This window comes from Spea bombifrons, chromosome 7, assembly GCF_027358695.1.
Source record: "Spea bombifrons isolate aSpeBom1 chromosome 7, aSpeBom1.2.pri, whole genome shotgun sequence".
Taxonomy (NCBI): domain Eukaryota; kingdom Metazoa; phylum Chordata; class Amphibia; order Anura; family Pelobatidae; genus Spea; species Spea bombifrons.
The window spans coordinates 20,395,201-20,420,065 of NC_071093.1; the positions used below are offsets into that span (position 1 = coordinate 20,395,201).

Genomic DNA, 24,865 nt, shown 5'->3' on the forward strand with positions numbered 1-24,865 from the left:
TGGCTAATCTAGGCAGACACTCTATATCAGCCCATCGTCCTATTGTTCAAGTTTCCAACACCGCCCAAGCGGTGATATCAGACCCTGATTAGCTCTGATTAAATCGAGGGCAGATGTTGTTGCCGTCCAAGTTTTGAATGTTGACAGTTTACTTCCACATTTGTATTATCCACACTATGTTATTCATCAGACCCTAATAGTATCACGCAATTATTTGCGGACTATTTTGAGAATTTCTGTAAAGAAGACCCTGCTGATTTGAATATGGTTTCTCATATTTTTCAGAGGGCTAATATTCATAAATTTTCTGCGGATGGGAAAAACTTGCTGAAACAAACACGCACCTGGAAATTTCTGCTGTTATTAAAACTCTTAACCGCATATTTACCGGCGCATCTTGCCAAGATTTATAATCGTTTTCTGCCAGGGAATACCCCCCACACGGAGTTTACAGCTTCCAGAATTATTGTCCTCCCCAAACCGAATAGAGATCCTGCATCGATCTCTTCCTACAGACCTATTTCCTTATTAAATAGCTAAAATTATGTCTGCTCAATTTCAACCTATCATGATGAAGATTATCTCCCCTTCCCAGACATGTTTTGTGAAGGGTCGCCATTCTAACCAGAATGTCAGGAATGTAATTGCGGCTATCGCGGCCTCCAAATTACAAACAAAAGGTCTATAATAATTAGTTGTGATACGGATAAGGCCTTTGATAGAATCTCCTGGTCTTAACTTGTCCATTTTTTTAAAATTTCACCGTTTTGGTCTGGCTGCTGCTCCAGGGAAAAGTTCACAAATTTAGTACAGGTCTGGATCCAATCCACTGCAATGCGATCAAGAGTGGATCAAGAGTAGGAAGGTTAGGTACAGAGGCGTATCTACTGAAAATAGCGGCTATGGCAAGCACTGAAATTGCGCCCCTGTCCAAATATCTAAAACCCATTTACTAGCCCCTGCTGCCCATATATATAAATATTAGTCCCTGCTGCCGATAGCAGGTATAGATCAACACACAAACCCAGATCAATTGAAATTCACTTGTGATCTCAGCACTGAAGGTATATATCAAATAAACAGAATCAGACATACAAGTCCTGTATTTGCAGGTATACAATAATAATATATGAAACGTAGCATCGCAGGTATAGATCAACTGAATAAGACATATTAACCCTGTATTTGCAGGTACACATAAATAATGTATGGAAACATAGCATAGCAGATATGGATCTACAGAATAACACAAAAACCCAGCTTTGCAGGTAAAGATTAATTGGAATTCACATAAAAACACGGCATTAAAGGTATATTTAAAACCCCCTAAATTACAGGCATAGATCACAGGTTGCACACCCCAAAGCCAGCCCTGGCATCCACACTGCCCACATAGAACCTGGCCAGCGCCCAGATTACACACATAAGATTTGCAATCTTTGTCCCCAAATAGCCCAGCACAAGTCAACTTTGTCCCCAAACAGTCCGGCCAGTGCCATCTTTGTCCCATATACACCCTGCCTGTGCCATCTTTGCCCTTCCACAATTATACATCTATGATACACAAACACTTTTACAGTCACTCACTAATTCACACTTTAATTCCACACCTCAACTCATCCACACATTAACTCATGCTCTCCCTCATTCACTCAATGCATCCACACATTAACTCATGCTCTCCCTCATTCAGACAATTCATCCACACATTAACTCATGCTCTCCCTCATTCAGACAATACATTCACATATTAACTCATGCTCTCCCTCATTCACTCAATGCATCCACACATTAACTCATGCTCTCCCTCATTCAGACAACTCATCCACACATTAACTCATGCTCTCCCTCATTCAGACAATACATTCACATATTAACTCATGCTCTCTCTCATTCACTCAATGCATCCACACATTAATGCGCACTCTTTACTTATATCTACCCCCTCTCCCTCCCCTATCACTTTTTAACCCCCTCCCTTATCACTTTTTAACTCCCTCTCTCCCTTATCACTTTTTAACCCCCTCCCTGCCTTATCACTTTTTAACCCCCTACCTCCTTCCCTTATCACTTTTTAACTCCCTCCCTCCCTCCCTTATCACTTTTTTACTCCCTCCCTTATCACTTTTTAACCCCCTCCCTCCCTTATCACTTTTCAACAATCCCTCTCTCTCTCCCTCCCTCCCTTATCACTTTTTAACTCCCTCCCTCCCTTATAACTTTTTAACCCCCTCCCTCCCTCCATTATCACTTTTTAACCCCCTCCCTCCCTCCCTTATCACTTTTTAACCCCCCCTCCTTTCACCTTTAAGTCCAGCGACGGGAGCAGGATGCTGCTGTCTTCCTGCACCGCTCGGTGGTGCCCGCTGCTTCACCGCTGACGTCATATTTCGGCGCCCAGCAGTGAAGCAGCGGGCACCAGCGAGCGGCTTTTAAACGATGTCTTTTCTTTTTGATGCGGGGGAGAACGAGGGGCGCCGAGCGGTTGCTAGGCGCCCCTCTCTCTCCTCCGCATCAGTGTTTAAAAGCTGCTCGCTGGTGCCGGCATTTCATGCAGAGCGCCGCAATATGCCGGCATATTGCGGCGCTCTGCATGAAATGCCGGCACCGGGACGGGGGTAGAGGGCTCGTGGAGGAGAATGAGGGGCGCCGAGCGGTTGCTAGGTGCCCCTCTCTCTCCTCCGCATCAAAAAAAAATAAAAAAAAAGCCGGTGAGCGGCATTTAAAAGCCGCTCACCGGCACCCCCCTTGAGATGGCGCCCATGGCACGTGCCATGGCTGCCATACCCTATATACGACTCTGGTTAGGTAGAAGGATTGAACTTAATGGACTTAGGACTTTTTTCAACCTTATCTAACTATGTAACCTCTGCTGCTGCTCAGCACTTCCGCTAGGGTTTTTATGACCGAGTGCCGGCGTGATATGCACTTCCGGTGCTCCATCATAGAAGCCCCAACGAAAGTGCTGTGTAGCAGCGGAGGTTGTCAATGCACGTTGCGCAGACGTTCCCCAGCTGCCCCCACTAGACACCCCACTAGATGCCAGGCAGACCAGCAACAGCAATAAAGAGCCCCCACAAGCCCTTTGCTCACTCCTACTCCTCCAATTTGTCCTGAGTTTAGAAATACTCAATGCTTTTATGGGTTTTTTTTGCTTTTTCTGCAAGTTATTGGGCAATAATTACAAGTAGCGTTTTGCTATTTCAAAACCATTTTTTCCCGAAAGCTGGTCAATCTGCCTCATCTGCTATTTCAGGTATCTTTGAAGCCGGCTAATGCAATTTACCCCATCAAACCATATATTTTTAAAACTAGACACCCTGGGGTATTTCAAATGCTGGTATTTTAACCCTTTCCATGCACTAATTCTACCATCAGCCTTTGCCAAACTTTATGGTAGAATTTTTTTTGTATTTTTTTCCACACACATTGTACTTCAGGTGTGAATTTACCACACCTGGTATATGTCCCTGTCAAACAAGACCCCAATATATGTTAAGTAACAGCGATACCCCCATGCACGGGTTTGTTGTGTTATTTGGGAGGTAAAAGGCCACCTTTGTGAGGTGTGCATTTTTTGGCATTTGGACATCTGGTCAGTTTGTGCCCATGTCCCATATTTGGGACATCTTTGAAGCCAGCCAATTCAATTCACCCCATTAAATCATACTTGTTTTTTTTTTTAAACTACGCACCCCGTGGGCTGTTAAAATGCCAATATTTTAATTCTTTCCATCCGACAAGTTTTGTGAAGATATAGCACTAATTGTAGGACTTGCTCATAAAAAATTTATATATATTATTAATTTTTTGTGACAGTGGGGGATTATTTTGACATGTTACAATTTTTTTTTATTTTTTTATTTTACTAATCACATTGTGATTAGTGAACTGGGCTCCATTAACCTGCAGGGGGAGATCAAGAGTTCTCAAGAGGGTCTGGATTGACCCTCTGTGCAGTAGCGTACCTAGCGGGGGGCGGTCCGCACCGGGTGCCGCTCATCAGGGGGTGCCAACTTGCCGGCACCCGGCACCCCTCCAGAGACGGACAGCAATGTCCGCCGCTGGAGGAGCAGGCTTGCAAGGGAGCGGTATCGGAGGTCTTTAACAGACCACCGGCTCCCTTGAGCGATCCGCGCGGCAACAGCTGTTGTGCGCCGGGGTTTGTTGTTAGATCCCGGCGCACAACACTGAAGCCGCGCCCACCGCTGTCCGTGCCCTCTGACCCGGAAGAAGATAGAGAAGACAGAAGAACTGAAGAAGAGGAGCGAAGAGAAGGAAAAGGAGCTGTAAGGAGAAAAGAGGAAAGGTAGGAAAGCATACAGTGAGAGTGGATTGGTGTATGTGTGTGGATTGGTGTATGTGTGTGGATTGGTGTATGTGTGTGGATTGGTGTATGTGTGTGTGGATTGGTGTATGTGTGTGTGGATTGGTGTATGTGTGTGGATTGGTATGTGTGTGGATTGGTGTATGTGTGTGGATTGGTGTATGTGTGTGGATTGGTGTATGTGTGTGGCTTAGTATGTGTGTGGATTGGTGTATGTGTGTGGATTGGTATGTGTGTGGATTGGTGTATGTGTGTGTGGATTGGTATGTGTGTGGATTGGTGTATGTGTGTGTGGATTGGTATGTGTGTGTGGATTGGTATGTGTGTGTGGATTTTGGTATGTGTGGATTGGTATGTGTGGATTGGTGTATGTGTGTGGATTGGTGTATGTGTGTGGATTGGTATGTGTGTGGATTGGTATGTGTGTGGATTGGTGTGTGTGTGGATTGGTGTATGTGTGTGGATTGGTATGTGTGTGGATTGGTGTATGTGTGTGGATTGGTGTATGTGTGTGGATTGGTATGTGTGTGGATTAGTATGTGTGTGGATTGGTGTATGTGTGTGGATTGGTGTGTGTGTGTGGATTGGTGTGTGTGTGTGGATTGGTATGTGTGTGTGGATTGGTATGTGTGTGGATTGGTATGTGTGTGGATTGGTGTATGTGTGTGGATTGGTATGTGTGTGGATTGGTGTATGTGTGTGGATTGGTGTATGTGTGTGGATTGGTATGTGTTTGTGGATTGGTATGTGTTTGTGGATTGGTATGTGTGGATTGGTAAGGGTGTGAGAGTGATGGGTGTTATGCTGTACCATTTCCAATGTATTTTTCATTATATAATTATGCTCTAAAGTACATCATAACTCCCATCACTCTATACTGTTCTATACAGTGGCAGAGCTGGGAGACAGAGGCCTTGCACCCCCACCGCAGGACTCCTGAAAGGTAAGTGAACTTCAAAGAGGGAGAGGGTAGATAGTTAGGAGGGGTAGATAGGGAGAAGGGAGTGAGAAGGGGTAGATAGGGCAGAAGGGAGTGAGAAGGGGTAGATAGGGCAGAAGGGAGCGAGAAGGGGTAGATAGGGCAATCATACTCCTATCATGCCAAGTCTGCGAGTGCCTCCTGGAATCTGGGTATACCTGGGCATGATAGGAATGTGATTGCTGTTAACAATTATATGTATATATATATATATATATATATATATATATATATAGTTATTTAATTGTTTTGTCCTATTTTGGTGTGTTACTTACTTTAAATAAAAGTGTTAGATTTTTTTATGGTGTGTGTGGGGGGGTCATATTCAGTTTCGGCCAGGTAGTTTTAAAGTGTGGGGGGGGGGTGCCACATACAGGATCCGCCCCGGGTGCCAAATACTCTAGGTACGCCCCTGCCTCTGTGAACTTTGAATTGTGACAGTTGGCACCTCCATCTTGTGAATGGCAGCAATGCCATTCACTGATGGCCCTTGTGGTCGCTCTTCGGAGCAATCACAAGGCAATCGGGGCAGGAGGTTGACATGCCTCGATAGCCTCACTTGTGAGGCTTCCGTGGATCCTGTAAAGCCACCGATCTATGTGAAAATGCAGTGATCGCAGCATTGCAGCTATTAAATGGCAGCCCGTGCGGTGCATTGTTACCCCGTATATGTACGGGCTTTGTCGTGAAGGGGTTAAAAATATGTGGTTTAGAAACAGCGATGCACATTATTCATATTTAACCCTGTGTGCCAAAATAAATGAAAATATCAGGCGTATGAGGTTTGGAGTTATTTTTTCCATTTGCACTGGTTATATATAGTTTTTATAGGTGAAATTGTGAAAATATTTCCTTTTTTTCTTGATTTTCCCCACATTTTTAGATATTTTTCATATTAAATGATGGTTTATATATGTAATTATTATTTCAAGACAAAGTCCTACTTGTGCTGAAAAAAACCCCAATATATAATGTCTGGGGATACACTAAATAAGTTGGCAATCAGAGTTGATTAAAGTCTTTTAGTGAAAACATGGAGGAGAAAGGAAAAAGGGGGGGGGAACGTCCTAAAGGGGTTAATATGCATTCTGATCGGACATTGTACTGTCTCTTCAGTTTTGTTTTTTGTTTTGTGCTGCAGTTGCAACTTGCAACAATTGTGTCACTTATGAGGTAAAGTTTGCAAAGTCTGATGAAAACCTAGCCATGTTTTTGTTATTTTTGTATTACAGGTTCTAAGAGCTTTTATGGACAGAATTAGCCTTTCAGCTACTGGATTTTACAGGTAAATTTAATCATTGTTAGCAGTTATCTTCATTTATACCTCATGCTTTTTTAAAATTTTACTTTAATGAGGTATACAACAAGCTTTGTCAACTAAAAAAGACAGCATTGCAAATAGGCAGTTTCTATGCTCTAGTGTAAAAGAATGTCACCTTGCAGTTGCGGTGCTTTGGGCACTCAACTTCCTGTTTTTTGGTTTATACACCAGAGTTACAAACAAAAACGAAACAAATATGCTCCAAGTATTTAATTCACCAAGGAAGTTACAATGGGTATAACATTTGAACATTTAACAGTGTTACAACGTTACTTTTTGTGTTGTGAATGAAATTATTTTCCTGTTTAGAGGATATGACACTTACATGGATTGGGAGACTGGAGAAGGTCATGCTGGGCCATACTACATATTTGGGACAGCATGTTCAGAGATTGAGCTAGATTGCCTGACTGGTGGACACAAGGTAATAATGAGTTTTATGTGCCTTACTAGCGGGTGGCAGCATACAGTATACACTCACTGGCCACTTTATTAGGTACACCTTGCTAGTACCGGGCTGGACCCCCTTTTGCCTTCAAAACTGCCTTTGTTCTTCGTGGCATACTTTCTACAAGGTGCTGGATTTTGGTCCATATGGACATGATGGCATCACGCAGATTTGTTGGCTGCACATCCATGATGCGAATCTCCCATTCCACCACATCCCAAAGGTGCTCTATTGGATTGAGATCTGGTGACTGTGGAGGCCACTGGAGTGATGTGAGCTTTGTGATGATGTGAGCTTTGTGACATGGTGCATTATCCTGCTGGAAGTAGCCATCAGAAGATGGGTACACCGTGGTCATAAAAGGAATGGACATGGTCAGCAACAATACTCAGGTAAGCTGTTTAAACAATGCTCAATTGGTACTAAGAGGCCCACAGTGTGCCAAGAAAATGTCCCTCACACCATTACACCACCAGCAGCAGCCTGAACCATTGATACAAAGCAGGGTGGATCCATGCTTTCATGTTGTTTACGCCAAAGTCTGACCCTGCCATCTGAATGTTGTAGCTGGAATCGAGACTCATCAGACCAGGCTATGTTCATCCAGTCTTCCATTGTCCACTTTTGGTTGAGCCTGTGCGAATTGTAGCCTCAGTTTCTTGTTCTTAGCTGACAGGAGTGGCACCTGGTGTTGTCTTCTGCTGCTGTAGCCCATCTGCTTCAAGGTTCGATGTGTTGCGCGTTCAGAGATGGTATTCTGCATACCTTGGTTGTAACAAGTAGTTATTTGAGTCACTGTTGCCTTTCTGTCATCTCGAACCAGTCTGCCCATTCTCCTCTGACATCAAGGATTTTTTGTCCACACAACCTCTCTGTAAACCCTAAAGATGGTTGTGCATGAAAATCCCTGTAGATCAGCAGTTTCTGAAATACTCAGACCACCCCCCCTGGCACCAACAACCATCCCACGTTCAAAGTCACCTAAATCCCCTTTCTTCCCCATTCTCATGCTCGGTTTGAACTTCAAGTTGTTGAACAGGTGTACCTAATAAAGTGGCCAGTTAGAGTTTATCCTGTGAGCCTTATTATGATGTATCTAGGACAAGGCATCCTTCATAACTAAAATCAATCATTTCCAGTTGTGTATCTTATATATGGATCCCTTACATGGTAGCAATGTCCACTTTTGATCACTCAACGTGATCATATATTCTGTAGTGTGACTGCCAATCTATTAGCCCACCTCTGGGGAAAGTAATGGGTAACTAGTATACACAAAACTTCTGTTATAGACAGTTAAACACAAATGCTTCTTCTGTTAGTGCCTATCCTTTGATATGATGTGTACTGTTACATATATTTGATTTGGCATATAATGTAACTGTAAATAACAGTAGACAAAAATGTTTATCTGATTGATTTGCATTTGCATTGGCACCATAATATCATGACAGGATTCAATGTTTGCAAAAAGACAAGTTTATGACCTACAAATAGCTTAACTTCCTCTGGTGAACTGTAAAACTACCGTATATTCCGGCGTATAAGACGACTTTTTAACCCCAGAAAATCTTATTAAAAGTCGGGGGTCGTCTTATACGCCGGGTACTAACCGAGTATCGAATACTTACCCAGCCGGAGAGTCCCACGAAGCCACAAATCTCTAGGGGAGGGGCGAGTGGAGTAGCCGCCTCCCCTGGGCCGGTCTTCAGGGCCACGCCGAGGTAGGTGCAAGATCGTGATCTCCCCAACTAGCCCTGATCAGCAGGGCTGGTTGGGGAGATCACGACCTCGCTCTAACTAAACCAACATTAGGGAGCTCGAGGTCTGGCACTTCAGACCTCGGCTTCCCTGCTCCCTAATCACTACGCGCCGGCTATTGATGCCAAGCGCGGTGATGACGTCGTGTCCCGGCAACGGCATCAATTGCCGGCGCGTAGTGATGAGGGAGCAGTAAACAGAGGTCTGACATGACAGACCTTGCGTTCCCATGACTGGATGGAAAATAGAAGATGAGAAAGGTAAGAGATGGGGAGAAAGGGGTGTGAGTGCAGTGCATGTATCTTGGTGTGAGATGGTCAGTGTATATAGACCATCTCATACCGGGCTTTGATCGCGAGCAGCAGGAGAACAAGAAGCTAGCAGCGTGTCACATAACTCTGCCTCCTGGGGGCGGGGCCAGAGAAGTTGCATGCACAGCCGGGCCCCTGCAGAAGTCTTCGAGTGGGAGATCTGCAGTTCAGGTAAGGGGGTGGGGGAGGGTTTTTGTGATTAATGTGTGAAGTATGTGTGATTAATGGAATGAATGAGTATTCAAATGTTTGTGAATGAGTGTGTGTTAGTATGGATGTGTAAGGGTGGTGGTGGTGGTAGCATGGCATAGGGAGGCTGTACTCACACCCCTATCATCCTCAGGTTCCAGCATGTACTGGCTGCCTTGGCTTGATAGGAGTGTGATTGCTGTTAGCAGATATATATATATATATACCTCCAGAAATGCCTTTTAACCCCCTATATGCCACTCTGCCCCATGATATGCCTTTTAACCCCCTATATGCCACTCTGGCATATAGGGGATTAAAAGGCATATCATGGGGCAGAGTGGCATATAGGAGGGTATAAGACATTTCTGGAGGCAGAGTGGCATATAGAGGGTTAAAAGGCACATCATGGGGCAGAGTGGCAAATAGGGGGTATAAGGCATTTCTGGGGGCAGAGTGGCAACCCTGGGGGCAGATGTGCATAACTGGGGGGGCAGGTTGGCAAATAAAAGGAAATAAAAAAATATATATTTTTCTCAATCATAGCTTTTATTAAATATGAAAATATTGTTTACATGAATTAATATTTACTAGTAAAACTTTTTTTTCCTATAGGGTAGTCTTATATTCAGGCTTTTTGTTTTTTTCCTAAATTAATATTTAGATTTTGGGGGGTCGTCTTATAATCAGGTCGTCTTATAATCGAGCAAATACGGTATATATATATATATATATATATATATATATATATATATGTGTGTGTGTGTGTGTGTGTGTGTGTGTGTATATATCTATATATATATATATATATCTATATATATATATATATATAGATATATACACACACACGTGTGTGTGTATGTATATATACATGTGTGTGCGTCTGTATATATATATATATATATATATATATATATATATATATATATATATATATACACATGTATATACGTTTGTGTGTAAAGGCATGGGTGTGTGGTGAGGGCAGTGTATAAATGTGTATGTATTGACAAGTGTATGTTAGTATGTGTAGATAGATATATACCGTATTGGCTCGAATATAGGCCGCACTTTTTTCCCCCACTTTAAGTTTTTAAAGTGGGGGTGCGGCCTATATTCGGGCTCTAGCGCCCGACGCCCGGGACATGCAGTCCCGGGCGCCGGGCAGGCAGCGGGGTTAAGATACAGATCCCCCGCAGCGGTGCAGGGGACCTGCATCCTTATCCCCGATACGCTCAGACAGCCTCCCCTGCCAGCACTTCCCACGGGGGGGGGGTGCCGGCACGGGAGGTTATCTAAGCGTTTTACCTCTGCCCCCCCCTCCTCGACTTACCGGAGCAGACTCCCGGGTGTCTTGCGGGGCCGGCGGGAGACATTTACGCAATACGCTCATGCAACTTCCGGTACCGGAAGTTGCATACGCGTATTGCGTACATGTCCCTCGCCGGCCCCGCAAGACACCCGGGAGTCTGCTCCGGTAAGTCGAGGAGGGGGGGGCAGAGGAGGACAGCGGCAGCGGATCGCGGGGAGGGAGGACAGCGGCAGCGGATCGCGGGGAGGGAGGACAGCGGCAGCGGATCGCGGGGAGGGAGGACAGCGGCAGCGGATCTCGGGGAGGGAGGACAGCGGCAGCGGATCTCGGGGAGGGAGGACAGCGGCAGCGGATCTCGGGGAGGGAGGACAGCGGCAGCGGATCTCGGGGAGGGAGAACAGTGGCAGCGTATCTCGGGGAGGGAGGACAGAGTGGCAGCATGTTTTTTGGTGCTTTTTTAAAGAAAAAAAACTTTTTCTTTAAAAAAGCACCAAACTTTTAGGGTGCGGCCTATATACGGGGGCGGCCTATATCCGAGCCAATACGGTATATATATATATATATATATATATATGCGTGTGTGTGTTTGTGTGTAAGGGCAGTGTATGTATGTATATGTCTGTATAACAACCAGCCACCTCACCGGTAAGGTACATCGCTTGCCGTGATTGGCTGGTTGTTGTACGCTGGGTAGAGGGGTAGTCTTATACGGCGAGTATAGTCCAAACTCTATTTGAACTGGAAAAGTTGAGGGTCGTCTTATACGCCCAGTCGTCTTATACGCCGGAATATACGGTATTTATGAAAACATAAGAAGAATGCAGTTATAAAAGATATACCCAAGCAAAAATCAATTTACAATAAAACGCATATTTTTCACGATTAAGGTATTTTATATCAAGCTCATTATATTCTGATATTCTTTCTTGCCACTCATAGAACCTCCGAACTGATATTGTTCTGGATGCTGGAGAAAGCATTAACCCAGGAATTGATATTGGACAGGTTAGTGGGATCTCATAGTAATACATACTTGTTCATACTTCTGTCCATTTCATCATACTTTTGTAATACATGGCACAGACGCTGGCTTGCCATGATACTAAACAAAAAAAAATCTTAGTACGCAGGCTGTGTTAGGGCCAGTTAGGGAGCCTCCTTCACATGTCTGGCTACCAAAGAGATCTATGGCTGGCTCTGGGGTCACATAATATAACATGACCCCCATATGTTGGGAGTAGTAGCAAAGTGAGACAGACGTTTTAGTAGGAAGTGGAATGTATGTGTATACTTATTTAACCATTTTTAATGCAAAACCTCTATTACTCATAAATAACCATTAACAATATCTATGGAACTTTTACTACATAATAATACACTGGCAAAACAAAATCTGCTGCATGCATATAGAGTATATTTCAAGCTCATTTGGCCTGAATGTATGTTTTATGTATCTATAGGGTAGAAAGGGTAAGAGCCCTAAGTGTTTTAACTGCTAGATTAAGTCACATGCAAGTGAGGGAATGATGATTGTGGGATATTTATCAAGGGGAGATAACAAAACGTTTATGGGGCTAGGACTCCACAAATATGTGATGCACATTTGGGGCTGCTATAATTAGAAATAGTATTTCCATTATTATATAAACCCACTTATTTAGACCTTGGACAAAGTAACAAATTCATTCCAAAGTATTAGAAATTCATTAATTGGATCTAAAGATATTGTTAAAGCAATATTGATATCTCTTCAGAAAAAGTGGCTGAAGTCCTTAAACACATTAAACCTAATCAGAAATCCGGACCTGGTGGGTTTTCAAGCTTATATTATAAAACTTTTATTCCTGAAAGGAGGTACATTTCCCAGGGATACAGTATCCACAAACATGTGTGTGATAAATAGAGGTTAAATCCCCTTTAGACCCTTAAAACTACTGACCTACATCGCTACTAAACTCAGATTTTCACAACAATTCAGATCAGGTGGGCTTTATCCACTCCAGGCATGAGATAACACCCCTAGATTCATAGACTTGATCTGGCACGCTCAATAGCTTCCCCTCACCTCCCCCTCAAATCTTTTCTCCAAACTAAACTATACCCCCTTGTTGAGTAAGGCTAAAAAGAAACCTGGTGAATTGGTAGGATTTCTGTAGGAAGGGAAGCTTTCTTTAAAGATAATCTACTACCCAAATTTATATAATTTTTTTTTCAAATGATCCCTATCCCGCCTTCACTTAACTTCAGACACATATTGATGCATTTATATGGCGTAACAGTAAACCTATGGTCAGGAGGACCACTAAGTATGTTCTGACAAAAGCAGGGGCTGGGCCCTGACTTCATACAACACTTCCAAGCAACTCAGGTTACTTTAATCCAGCAACTGCATGCTAAAAAGGGGTCAAAATGGCGAGTTGACCTAGAACATACCTCCCCCCCCTATGTGAGACACCTAATCAATCCATATGGCTTCCTTAAATTGAGCGATTGAGCGTCCAACCTGCACGAGCATTGTCTACTCCATAAAGATCTAGACAAACTAGTCACTGAAACAAAGCTGATTAACACCATCTCTCCCCTAACCCCATGGTACAGTAACAGAGTGTTTGCCCCAGGAATGATAACTAAATGTTTTGAAAATCCAAACTAACATGTTCAAAAACAAAGCTCTTACTCAGTTTACAGACTGTAAATGGGCCTGAAACGCGTTTGATTATTTCCACTTTGTACATTTACGGGGCTTTGCAACTCAACAGATGGGGAGGATGGGGACAGTGAGCTGACCCCAGTGGAAGGTGAATGTCTATGTCAGCAAATCATAAATTTGCTTAATGTACAAAGGATTGGCTGAAATGGTGATTTAGTGCCTGACCCATGTACTAAGTGAGAGAAGCACATAGGGTCAACTTTAGAGCCAGATGATTGGCATGAAATAAGGAAAGCTTAAGTTAGTATATCAATTTGTGTAAACCATAAAGAATACCTTTGAAGAGGTTACACCGCTGGTACCAAACGCCTGTTAAATTATATGAGATGGATCCTTGCCCTACTTACTTATGTTGGAAGATGTGCAGGTCAGCAGGTACATATTATCACGTATGGTGGATGTGCCCTAAGGTAATGACACTGTGGTCCTCAGTTAACTCTGATTTCTAGGATGCTGGGACCCATGGTCACATTTGCTATCAAGACCGATCACAGGGTTTAATAAGAATGAAAGTAAGCTTATATCAAGAATATTTTTTTAGACACAGGATGTGCTATTGAGGTAGTTTGGAATACCCCTGGGATCCCCACTCTAGCTACAGTCAAACATAAGATTTCTGAAACTGTAGGTTAGATTAGATTAGACTGCAGTAGTCCATGAGACATCTATCACATTCTATGTGGTCTCTGGGCTATGGCTAGACTAACCTGACAGCACATATACTCTTATACAATGAGTTTGTTTCTTCATGTCTCACCTTGGTTGATTAAAGGCTCTCTCAATAGGGTGAGATCCTACTCTCACCTCCTACATAGTGGGCACACAAAGCAGTTTATACTGCTACCAAAACCTTATTAATGTGTTGGGGGAGGTGCAATTAAACCTCCTCCCAATTAACCCCTGGACAGCAAGCTGCAACCAGACTGATGAGGAGCCAACAACCTCAAATATGTGCAAACAGGGAAAAGAAAAAATGTCGGTGCGCTAAGCTAGTCTCAGGCTCAAAAAATACAAATGTATAATATGAGGCCTACCAAACAGTGTGAGCATGCTGTAAATACAGTGTGTTGGCTGTACAATGTATACAAAAAACAAAATACTGTCTGCGCTTCTCACCCTAATAAAGTTGGCAACAAATATATAAACCTAATATAAACGAGAGGTTTTGGTTGTATGAATTGGCCAAAGCATAATTAAGCTCACCCGCCACGTCAAGGCACACTCTCAATAGGGTGAGATCCTACTCTCACCTCCTACATAGTGTGCACACAAAGCAGTTTATACTGCTACCAAAACCTTATTAATGTGTTGGGGGAGGTGCAATTAAACCTCCTCCCAATTAACCCCTGGACAGCAAGCTGCAACCAGACTGATGAGGAGCCAACAACCTCAAATATGTGGAAATTATGATTAAAGGCTCCCCTGGCTTTTGCCCTATTTCTAAATTGTGTATTTTTTGCTACTATGTCACCTTATGCATGTATCATGTGTATGTCTGCGAATGTTATATACTTACAGATCACCATGTGTAAAATTGTTTTATTAATCCATTATCACCATCTTGAATTCTACAAATAAAGAATAAAAAAAACAAACAATACTGCTATATTTTTACCTAACTAGCACATAATTTATTTTCTCAGGTTGAAGGTGCTTTCACTCAGGGACTTGGTCTGTTCACTTTGGAAGAGCTTCATTATTCCCCAGAGGGTGTACTGTACACGCGTGGACCTGACAAGTATATGATACCAGCAGTGACTGATGTACCTATTAAATTTAACATATCATTCCTTGCAGCTTCCAAAAATCCATATGCAATCTACTCATCAAAGGTAAACGTAAAATGTTTTAATGTAATCAGAATTAAAGTCTCTGCAGCTAAAATTTATTTATTTTTGCTGTGTGCATAAAAGAAATCTGTCTTTGGAATTTCCTTGCCATTCCAGGTGGCACAGGTGAAGAAGAAGGCTCTGCCTACCAGGTAGGGCAGGAAACACTATAAAAAAAGGAGACCTCCCCCTTCCTCCCCAGTGTTGTTTCCTGCCCTACTCAGGTAGCGGTTCGGCTGATGCTTACCTTGTTTTTTGTTTTTTTCTCTCAGCCCTGGGGGGCGTCCTCTTTCTGCAGCCCGATAGTGGTCCCGTGTGGATCCAAGGCAGTAATTCCGCCGTCATCGCGGCAACACATACGAGTGTTTTCGGCTCTGCCCACAGCCCAGGGGGCTCACTAGGTTGTTGTATCCTCGGTCTCCGGTTCGCTCCATCCCGGGGGATCCTCAGAGCGCAGCACGGCAGGGTAAGACCTCTAACCGGCTCTGCCGGTTCGCACCACCCGGCCTGAATACTTCCGGGGGTTTCCTCTGCTGCATCACTTCTGGTGCTGCGGCCCGGGGTGACGGGAGGTCAATCTGCAGGGAATTTCCGGAAATGGTGTCTTCCGGTCCCGTGCACCTAAATGCCTCTATAAAAACGTCAGAATGGATAAGATCTTTCCTTGCTCTCTGTTTTTTGCTATATTATTGAATCTACTATTTCCTCTGCTGTGCCTGCCAGTGCCAGAGGACTGTATTTTGCCTTTTCAAGTAGGTGTTGCCCCTCTCGGTTTGGAGGGAGATTTCCGTTTATTATTCCATTGCTTTCTGCGTTTATATCTTTGTGTTTTTTCTCCTCAGTCATGTCAGACAAAAATCCGGACATCCCTCCTGAGGCCTCACCACATACAAAATCTGTGGGGAAAAAACGAAACACAAAGCCTGCTCATCCTGTAAGAAGACTCTACATGACCCTTTGGCCAAAATGTGCAGCTCCCGGCCTAAATAGATTACCACATCCGAATTTACCTCCTGGTTGAAGGGGGAACTTCAGTCTACCTTTGACTGTTTTCGAGCCATGGCAAGCTCCGCTCAGGGGGCTGTGCCCCAGCGACAACCTTGCCAGCAGGGTCCACCAAATTTCCTTCCAGATACTCCGGAAGATAATCCTGTATGATTACCAGTTGAATGACCCCCCAGTCTTCGGATGAGGAGAGGGAGATTAAAGAGGAAACATTTTTCTTCCCAGTCGAAGAAACAGGGAAACTCATCTCTGCTGTCAGATCTTCTTTGAACCTACAGGACGACGTACCAGTTTCGAAACCAGATCCTTTTCAGGGTCACTCTAGGAAACCGCAGACCTTTCCAGTACACAATTCACTTTCTGCCATTATCACGGAGCAGTGAAAATACCCCGACAGGAGATTCTTCACATCCTCCAGAATCAAGAAGCTTTTTCCTTTTGATAATAAGGATTCAGATGCCTGGGAAGTTCCGAAGGTGGACTCTGCAGTAGCCAAGGCCACAAAAAAAACAGCCATTCCTTTGGATCCCATGGACAGGAGGGCTGAACATGCCGCCAAAAGATCATTTGAAGCCGCGGCGGCGAACTTTCGTCCAGCTATTGCCATTGCGTCAACTTCTAGAGCAATTAAAGTCTGGCTCCAACAGGCGGTGGAAGACCTCGCAGCTATTCCAGGGACTGAGCAGGTTAATAGAAACTTGTCCGACACATGCTTAGCAGTCGATTTCATCTCAGATGCCTCTATCGAATCAGTTCGTTCTTCTGCTAAAGCCACCGCGCTCGCTAGACGAGCTCTCTGGCTGAAATCGTGGGCTGCAGATAATGCCTCAAAACATAAGCTGTGCAGCATTCCATTCCAGGGGAACCACCTGTTCGGCAGCGGTCTCGACGCGATTCTGGAATCCACTATGGGGGACAAGCACTGGTTACCTCAGAGGAGAGGACCACCTCGTTTCCGGTCAAATTATTACAGAGCTCCGAGAGACAGAGAGTCCTACAGGCCCTCATCCTCCAATCAAGACTACCAGTCCTTTCGGGGTAAACCCTCCGCAAGAGGTAGATTCCAGAGAGGTAGAGGAAGAGGCAAGGACGGTAAAGCAAGAAGGTTCTGACGCCAGCCGGCTTCAGGTAGGGGGCAGGTTAACCTTTTTAATTCATGCCAGGGAAGAGATAACTTCAGACCTCTGGGTCCTTCGCATCATCAAGCAAGGCTATGCATTGGAGCTTACTCACCTACCTTCCCAGAAATTCCTGCTGTCCATGCCCCCTGCAGATCCTTGGAAAAAATCACGGTTTTTCTCCACACTCGATGACTTCATTCACGAGAGGGCTCTGGTCCCGGTTCCTCATCAAGAAATAGGAGAGGGAACCTACTCCCACGTTTTTGTCGTGCCAAAGCCATCGGGGAAATTCAGGCTGATCATCAACCTACAGTCGGTGAACACCTGTTTAAGATAAAACAGGTTTCGGATGGAATCCCTGAAGTCCGCCACAGAGATTATTTCTTCGGGGGACTTCATGGTCACCATAGACCTTCGGGATGCCTATTTACATGTTCCCATCAGAAGAGACCATCAAAGATTCCTCCGTCTGGCCGTTCTATTTCCTCAGGGTATTCGACATTTCCAGTTTCAGGCTCTTCCTTTTGGAATTGCATCAGCACCACGGATTTTCACGAAGCTCATGTCGGTGGTCGTGGCCTTCCTGGGGCAGAAGGGCATAAAAGTGGTCCCATACCTGGACGATTGGCTGCTCATAGCGGCCTCTGCAACCTTGCTCCAGTCCCATCTAGAGGTATCTCTCAGGAGCCTTCACAGCCTAGGATGGCTAGTAAACCTACAAAAGTCTCAGTTACTCCCAAACAGACGTCTTACCTTTCTGGGGATGATTCTCGACTCACACGAACAGAAGACGTTTCTCCCTCGGGACAAGATCCAAAGATTGAGGGAATTCACACACGCGGTCCTAAAGAGCAAGTTGGTGTCCATCAGATCCATCATGTCATTGCTCGGCCTAATGACCTTCTCCATTTCAGCGGTTCCCTGGGAACTCTCTCACGCAAGACCTCTTCAACAGTTTCTACTGGACCACTGGGATCGCTCCATGACGTCTTGGCAGACGAGAGACTGGGTAGTAATTTCTACCGACGCCAGTTTGAGAGGCTGGGGTGCAGTTATGGGAAGCAATATAACCCAGGGAACTTGGTCTCCTCAAGAGTCAAAGCTGCACATCAATCGTCTAGAACTGTTGGCGGTCTGGAGGGCTCTGAGGTTCTGGTCTCCAATCCTGCGCCACAAGTCTATCAGGATGCTTTCGGACAACGTCACCGTTGTGGCCTACCTCTCCAAACAAGGTGGCACCAGAAGCAGGCGCATGCAGAACCTGACCGCTCAGATCTGCCGATGGGCGGAGTTCAGTCACTGCACCCTCTCCGCGGTTCATCTCAAGGGTCCCTTGAATCAGGAAGCGGACTACCTCAGCAGAAACTCGGTGCTTCCTGGAGAATGGTCCTTAAACAAAGGGGTCTTCGCCTTCATCGCAAGGAAATGGGGTACTCCTCAGATAGACCTGATGGCCTCCAGATCCCTCCCGGTTCAACCTCTGAGCATGGCTTCTGAAAGGGAGATCCTGACCTCGAAAGACTTATCTTCATCAGTGGTGGAAACTATTCTCTCCAGCCGCAAGAAAACTACTGCTGCTAAATACCAGAAGGTTTGGGAAACGTTCATCACCTGGTGCAACGTGCACGAAGTGTCCTCTCCATCCATCCATGAGGTGCTGCGCTTTTTTCAGGACGGCTTCGATAAAGGGTTACAACCACCTACTATTAGGGTCCAGATTTCGGCCCTGAGCAACTTTTTAGACTTCAATCTGGCTACCCATCCCTGGATCACCAGGTTTTCTAAAGGGATGTGCACACTTCGTCCCAGGCACGACATTAATCTCGTGTTGCACCAACTCACCATTTCTCCTTTTGAGCCTCTAGAGGATACCTCGCTGAAGCTGCTCACCTACAAAGTTGTCCTCCTAGTGGCCCTCACTTCTGCTAGGAGGGTGAGTGAGCTCCAGGCTCTCTCCAGAGTGGAACCTTTTCTCAGGATTTTGCCTGACTGCATTATCCTCCGTTTGCCACCTGAGTTTCTCCCTAAAGTGGTTTCAACTTTCCATTCGGATCAGGATATCGTCCTACCTACCTTATGTCCGGATCCCAAGAATCCCAAAGAGCTGGAACTCCACTCGCTAGACCTGCGGAGGTGTATCCTGACTTATCTCTCTCGTACGTCTGCTTGGAGAAAATCAAACTCTCTCTTTCTGTCCTTTGCGGGGCCCCGCAAGGGCAGATCGGTGTCCAGAGCTTCCATTAGTTTCTGGCTTAAAGACGCAATCACCATATGCTACATGGTCGATCCATACATTCGTAAGGCACTACAGGCTGAATCTTCATCTCTCTGACGAGTCTCAATTTGGTCGTCATGTCCTGCAGACTGTAATCCTTCCCTCCCTATCTTGCTAATTCTTCACCTGCACCACCTGGAATGGCAAGGAAAGTGAGAATTCTTACCTGGGAATTCCTTTTCCTTGTCCGTTTCCAAGGTGGCACACTTTTACTCCCACCCATTAAATTTGCTTTTGCTTGTCTATTGTTTGTCTGAGTCTATCTTTTTAACCACACTGGGGAGGGAGGGGGGGGTCTCCTTTTTTATAGTGTTTCCTGCCCTACCTGTGCCACCTTGGAAATGGACAAGGAAAAAGAATTCCCAGGTAAGAATTCTCACTTTTATTTACTTGGCTTGTAGGGCCTTGGAGAGACTGCACTGTTCCTTGGGTGTTCTGTGTATTTTGCAATAAAGGAGGCAATAGATTCAGCCCGTGAGGAACGTGGGTTATCGAAAGATTTCACTTTAAACAGCCCAGCAGTTCCAGAGAAAGTTCGTATGGCATGTGTTGACCACTTAACAAATATGGTATGTAAATATTCATGTATAAACAATAATACATATTATAGTTTGCATTTACAGTACATATACAATGAGTTACAGTAAATGAACATAAGAGACAATTGTAAAGAAGGAGAAGAAAATCTTGCAGATTTACATTACTTACATTAGAATGGCCCCCCTGGACCAATGGGGAAGGGGGATATGTTGGCCTATGCAGGAATGTGTTGTGTCCCTCTCATTCATTGGTCATATTTACAACTTTGTATCAAGCAGGTATGCTTTCTACTATTTGGTATCAGGCCTGATGCTGAGAAACTACTGAGGACAGTCCCTGATTTAGTTGTAGTGATGGGAAGTTTGGATCAGTAAAGTGAATCGGATAATTTGAGTCATTCATTGAAATTATCTGATTCATGATCCGAATCTTCGGATCACTCAGTGTGATTTACAGGAGTTACTATTTCCCAGTCCCTCCCTGCAGTCACACTGATGATTGGCCCCACCCCTTTCATTAGAGTCAATGAACCCTCCTGCCTGACTACTCTAGTGATGTCACTGAAGGTAGAAAATCCTTCAGAGATTTGAATCATTCAGAGAATATCACTGACACCATACTTTTATAAACAAATACATTAATAATCTTCACTGCCCCCAGGATTTAGATTCCCCTTAGTTTGCCTCCCCTTTACATCTAACTGCACCTTAAGTTAACTTTATTAAATTAACCCTAAAGACCTCATTAACCATAACTGCCCCTAAATTAACCCTAAAGACCGCATTAACCATAACTGCCCCTAAATCAACCCTAAACACTCCATTAATCATAACTGCCCATAAATTAACCCTAAAGACCCCATCAACCATAACTGCCCCTAAATTAACCCTAAACACCCCATTAACCAGAATGGACAGTTTGTTGTCTGCAGGGATGTTGGATTTGTATCTTAATGTTAGATCTAAGGTCACTGGTGTTTATACAGTTAAAGAAGCAGGGAAAAGTTTGGCTCTGCCAAAAACAAGTATCAGCTTTTTTGGTAGATTAAGATTTGTTGTTCATATTTAGATTTAATGCACCCTTTCTGCTGCTAATGTTTGTGAAAAGCCTATTGTGGGCCCTACTCGGTGCTGCAAGATGAGGCAAGTGAGGGCTGGCATGTCAGAGAGTGTATAGAGGATTTTAGGTGAAAGCGTTGTAATTAATAGTGCCTGAACAGGTTACTGGTTACCTCTAACATTTCAGAGCTGCTGGCTATAGCAGACAGATAATACTCAGTAGATGGCTTATATGATAAACTTGAGAAGAAGTTGTGTAGGGAAGTTACATTTACGTTGGATTCAGCAGAGGCACCAGTTGTCCCCTGTTTTTTTCTGCAGCATTAGTTATCAGTTATCTCCAGATAAAACCGTATTTGCTCGATTATAAGACAACCAAAATTTTAATATTAATTTAGGGGGAAAAAAGCCTGAATAAAAGACTACCATATAAGAAAAAAAAGTTTTACTAGTAAATATTAATTCACATGCAAACTATTTTTTCATATTTGATAAAAACTGATTGCGAAAAATGCATTTTTTGTTTGTATTTCCTTTTATTTGCCAACCTTCCCCCAGTTATGCACATCTGCACCCCAGATATGCCTTATAGCCCCTAATATGCCACTCTGCACCTCAGAAATTCCTTATACCTTCCTATATGTCACTCTGCCCCCCCCAGAAATGCCTTATATTCCCTATTTGCCACTCTGCTGCCAGATATGCTTTATAACCCCTTATATGCCACGCTGCCCCCCCTCAGATATGCCTTATACCCCTATATGCCACTCTGCCTCCCTGATATTCCTTTTAACCCCCTACATGCCACTCTGCCTCCCTGATATTCTTTTTAACCCCATATATGCCACTCTGCCTCCAGAAAGCCCTTATAACCCCCCCATATGCCACTCTTACCCTCCTCCGACTCCAGTGCATCCTTACAGACTTCTCCTCATGCTTCAGATTGTTTGGTGTCTAGTGGGGCAGCCGGCGGAGGTCCGTGTGATGCACGCAGACAACCTCTGCTGCAGGGTCCTATGAATAAGTACCGGAAGGTCATAGAAGTCCCAAAGGAAGTGCCGGCAGCAACGGAGGCTGTCTGCGCGCATCGCACAGACCTCCACCGGCTGCGGAGAGGATGATCTGGGTCCCCTGCAGTGCTGCGGGGGATCTGGATCTTAGTCTTGTAGTCAGACCTCTATTTGAGGTCTGATTAGAAGACAACCTCGAATACAAGACGATGGTTATTTTTCAGAGCATTGTCTCATAATCGAGCGGTAATTAACCATGAGTTGGCCCTTTTCAGTAATGAGAGCAATTGCAGAGGATTTGATGGAAAATTAAGAAGCACTTATGGCTGATTTAATAGCAAGTCAAGTATTGATGTTTGTTACCAAATCTGGTAACACAAAATATCAATAAGTGTATGGTGAAGAGTGAACTGTCACAACCCCAATTATTTAGTGGTTTTTAGTATAGCCCATTTCTTATTAGATATTTAAGAAATGTAGATATTTGTTACAAAAACAAAAGGATACATCCCTTGGTTCTTTGGACTGGGACTGGGAAAATGTGGAGTGGACTAGGCCCCTAGGTTTTATTAGTCTCCTATCAGTGTCTTCAATAGATTGACTGAATTATGATAGTAGCAGAGGCATTTTAACCACTAGTATTACACCAGACAAGCCAGAAGACTTGATTTCCCACAGAAATCTTGTAGTGCTGCCACAACTGGAAGGAATCTGGGTAGACTTGTTCAAACAAGGTTAACAAAGATCACCTTTTGTCTCTATATACACTTTATACATGGATGCCTTTAGAGTAAATGTTGGCTGTACTAGACAGCCTTTACACAAAAGCTCATGCTATAGGTAAAACAGCCAGGTCATCACGTATGGACAGCTGTTTCATCCTTTTATGTGACCCATCAGCATGAGGTTGTGATACTTCCTGCACAAGGCTTGGAGCTTAAAATATAATATACTCCTTGCTTGTATGTAGAGGTAAATGAAGGTAAAGCTTTCCTTACAGGCACTGACATTTTTAATTGTCATATACATATTAATTATGCTCTGTCAAGTAGTTTTTTACATTTTCTTCAGACAAACATAAATAAAAAGTTTTAGATTGATCTGAGGTACGATTAATTATAAATATCCTTGGTATTGCAATGGTTAACTTTTTTTGTTGCATTGTATGTAACCAATGGGCATCTAGCCCCAATTTGCTGCTCTTCCTAGAAAATGTGGAAGAAAGGAAGAACTGAGATAAGGCAGACAAAGGAAATTAAATGGATAGATAGATAAGCACAATGCAAACTCTAAATGCTTATTCTAATAGTTATGTATTTTTTTCTGTGATCAATTGACCTGGCTATTCCTGCTACTTGGCTAAACATAAGTTATATCTCTGTTTACATGCTTAATGTTGTTTTTGTGTGATGTTTTTTTGTTTACTGGATTTTTTAGATTCCAAAAGATAACCCTGGAACCTATACACCATGGTCTGTGGATGTCTCAAAATGAAGTAGCAAGAAAAAAGTCATAAAATGCTCAATGTTGTATCCAGTCCGTTCTCAGCAGACAAATATCAAGTTATATCCTAAAAATAACAAGCTGGTTGAGAATTGTGTATGGGATAATTCTTTTACAGCACAGGAGTTACCTATTGGCAAGCGTTTATATTATGTATTCATACTTTTCTATATTAAGCCTTAACAGGGAGGTAATGTTTGGTAGGGTTCTTTTGTAGGTTGGTGAGAATAAAGAAAGTATATCTTACAGTATATTATTGGATTAATGTGACATTTTATATTCAATAAAAATGCTTTGCTTACATTAAAGATTTTAGTATACTTTCAAAAAACCCTACAAGGTTATTGGCAGGTGGTCCAGATTATAAAATTAGTTTTACAAACCTTCTCTCCTGGACTTATTTTCCTTTACGTAACTAAATTACGTATGGCTGTGATGTGGTTTGCATCCCTACTAAGATGGGAGGGACAGATGTGAGCTAAATTTAAACAATCACACCTTTGATTAGCTAGAACGGTCACTGTAACTAGGATGATGGAAAGTAAAATTTAGTGAACGTCTTTGGAATCTCTCTAAATTTCACCCAAAATATTAATAGACCTCCAGGGCATTTGAGAAATGTTTGACCATATTCAACCCCACCACCCTCCGCCCTCTGGAGCACTCAGAACTCAGGTGTGCCTTGTTACCTGGGTTGAGCCCTAGCCAATACATGCAGCTGGGCCTTGTTACCTGGATTACCCTGCCTTTATGAACCTGCTCTGCCCTTCAGTCAGGGCCTTTGTATTGAAGTCTATGGACCTTCCTGCTGTGGCTCTGCACCTGTACTGTTCCTGGTACCCTGCTTTGTGTCCTTCCAAGTGGACTCCCTGCTTTGTGTCCTTCCAAGTGGACTCCCTGCTTTGTGTCCTTCCAAGTGGACTCCCTGCTTTGTGTCCTTCCTAGCGGGCTCCGTGCCTTTCGTACCCTTCCAATCGGGCTCCGTGCCTTTTGTACCCTTCCAAGCGGGCTCCCTGCCAAAAGACTTATTACCGGTATTTTATTTTGCCATACGTTTCTTGCTTAGACTGTATTACCCTTATTTGCTGGTCCTGTTATATACATAAAATACACTGCATTACCTGGATTTCTGCTTGTGGTGTCTGTTTGCATAATCATGCACCGTA

General features: G+C 43.8%; 1 protein-coding gene across 1 annotated transcript in view; it reads left to right on the forward strand.

The window, feature by feature from the left end:
- The window catches only part of AOX1 (aldehyde oxidase 1), a 190,894-nt gene extending 166,894 nt beyond the window's left edge, over nucleotides 1-24,000 (forward strand). The window contains exons 31-36 of the mRNA XM_053471953.1: nucleotides 6,539-6,591; nucleotides 6,937-7,051; nucleotides 11,588-11,653; nucleotides 15,002-15,190; nucleotides 19,990-20,157; nucleotides 23,634-24,000. Of these exons, the coding sequence (XP_053327928.1) occupies nucleotides 6,539-6,591; nucleotides 6,937-7,051; nucleotides 11,588-11,653; nucleotides 15,002-15,190; nucleotides 19,990-20,157; nucleotides 23,634-23,690 (648 nt within the window). The 3' untranslated portion in view covers nucleotides 23,691-24,000. The remainder of the gene's footprint in view (nucleotides 1-6,538; nucleotides 6,592-6,936; nucleotides 7,052-11,587; nucleotides 11,654-15,001; nucleotides 15,191-19,989; nucleotides 20,158-23,633) is intronic.
- Nucleotides 24,001-24,865: the final 865 nt, after the last annotated feature.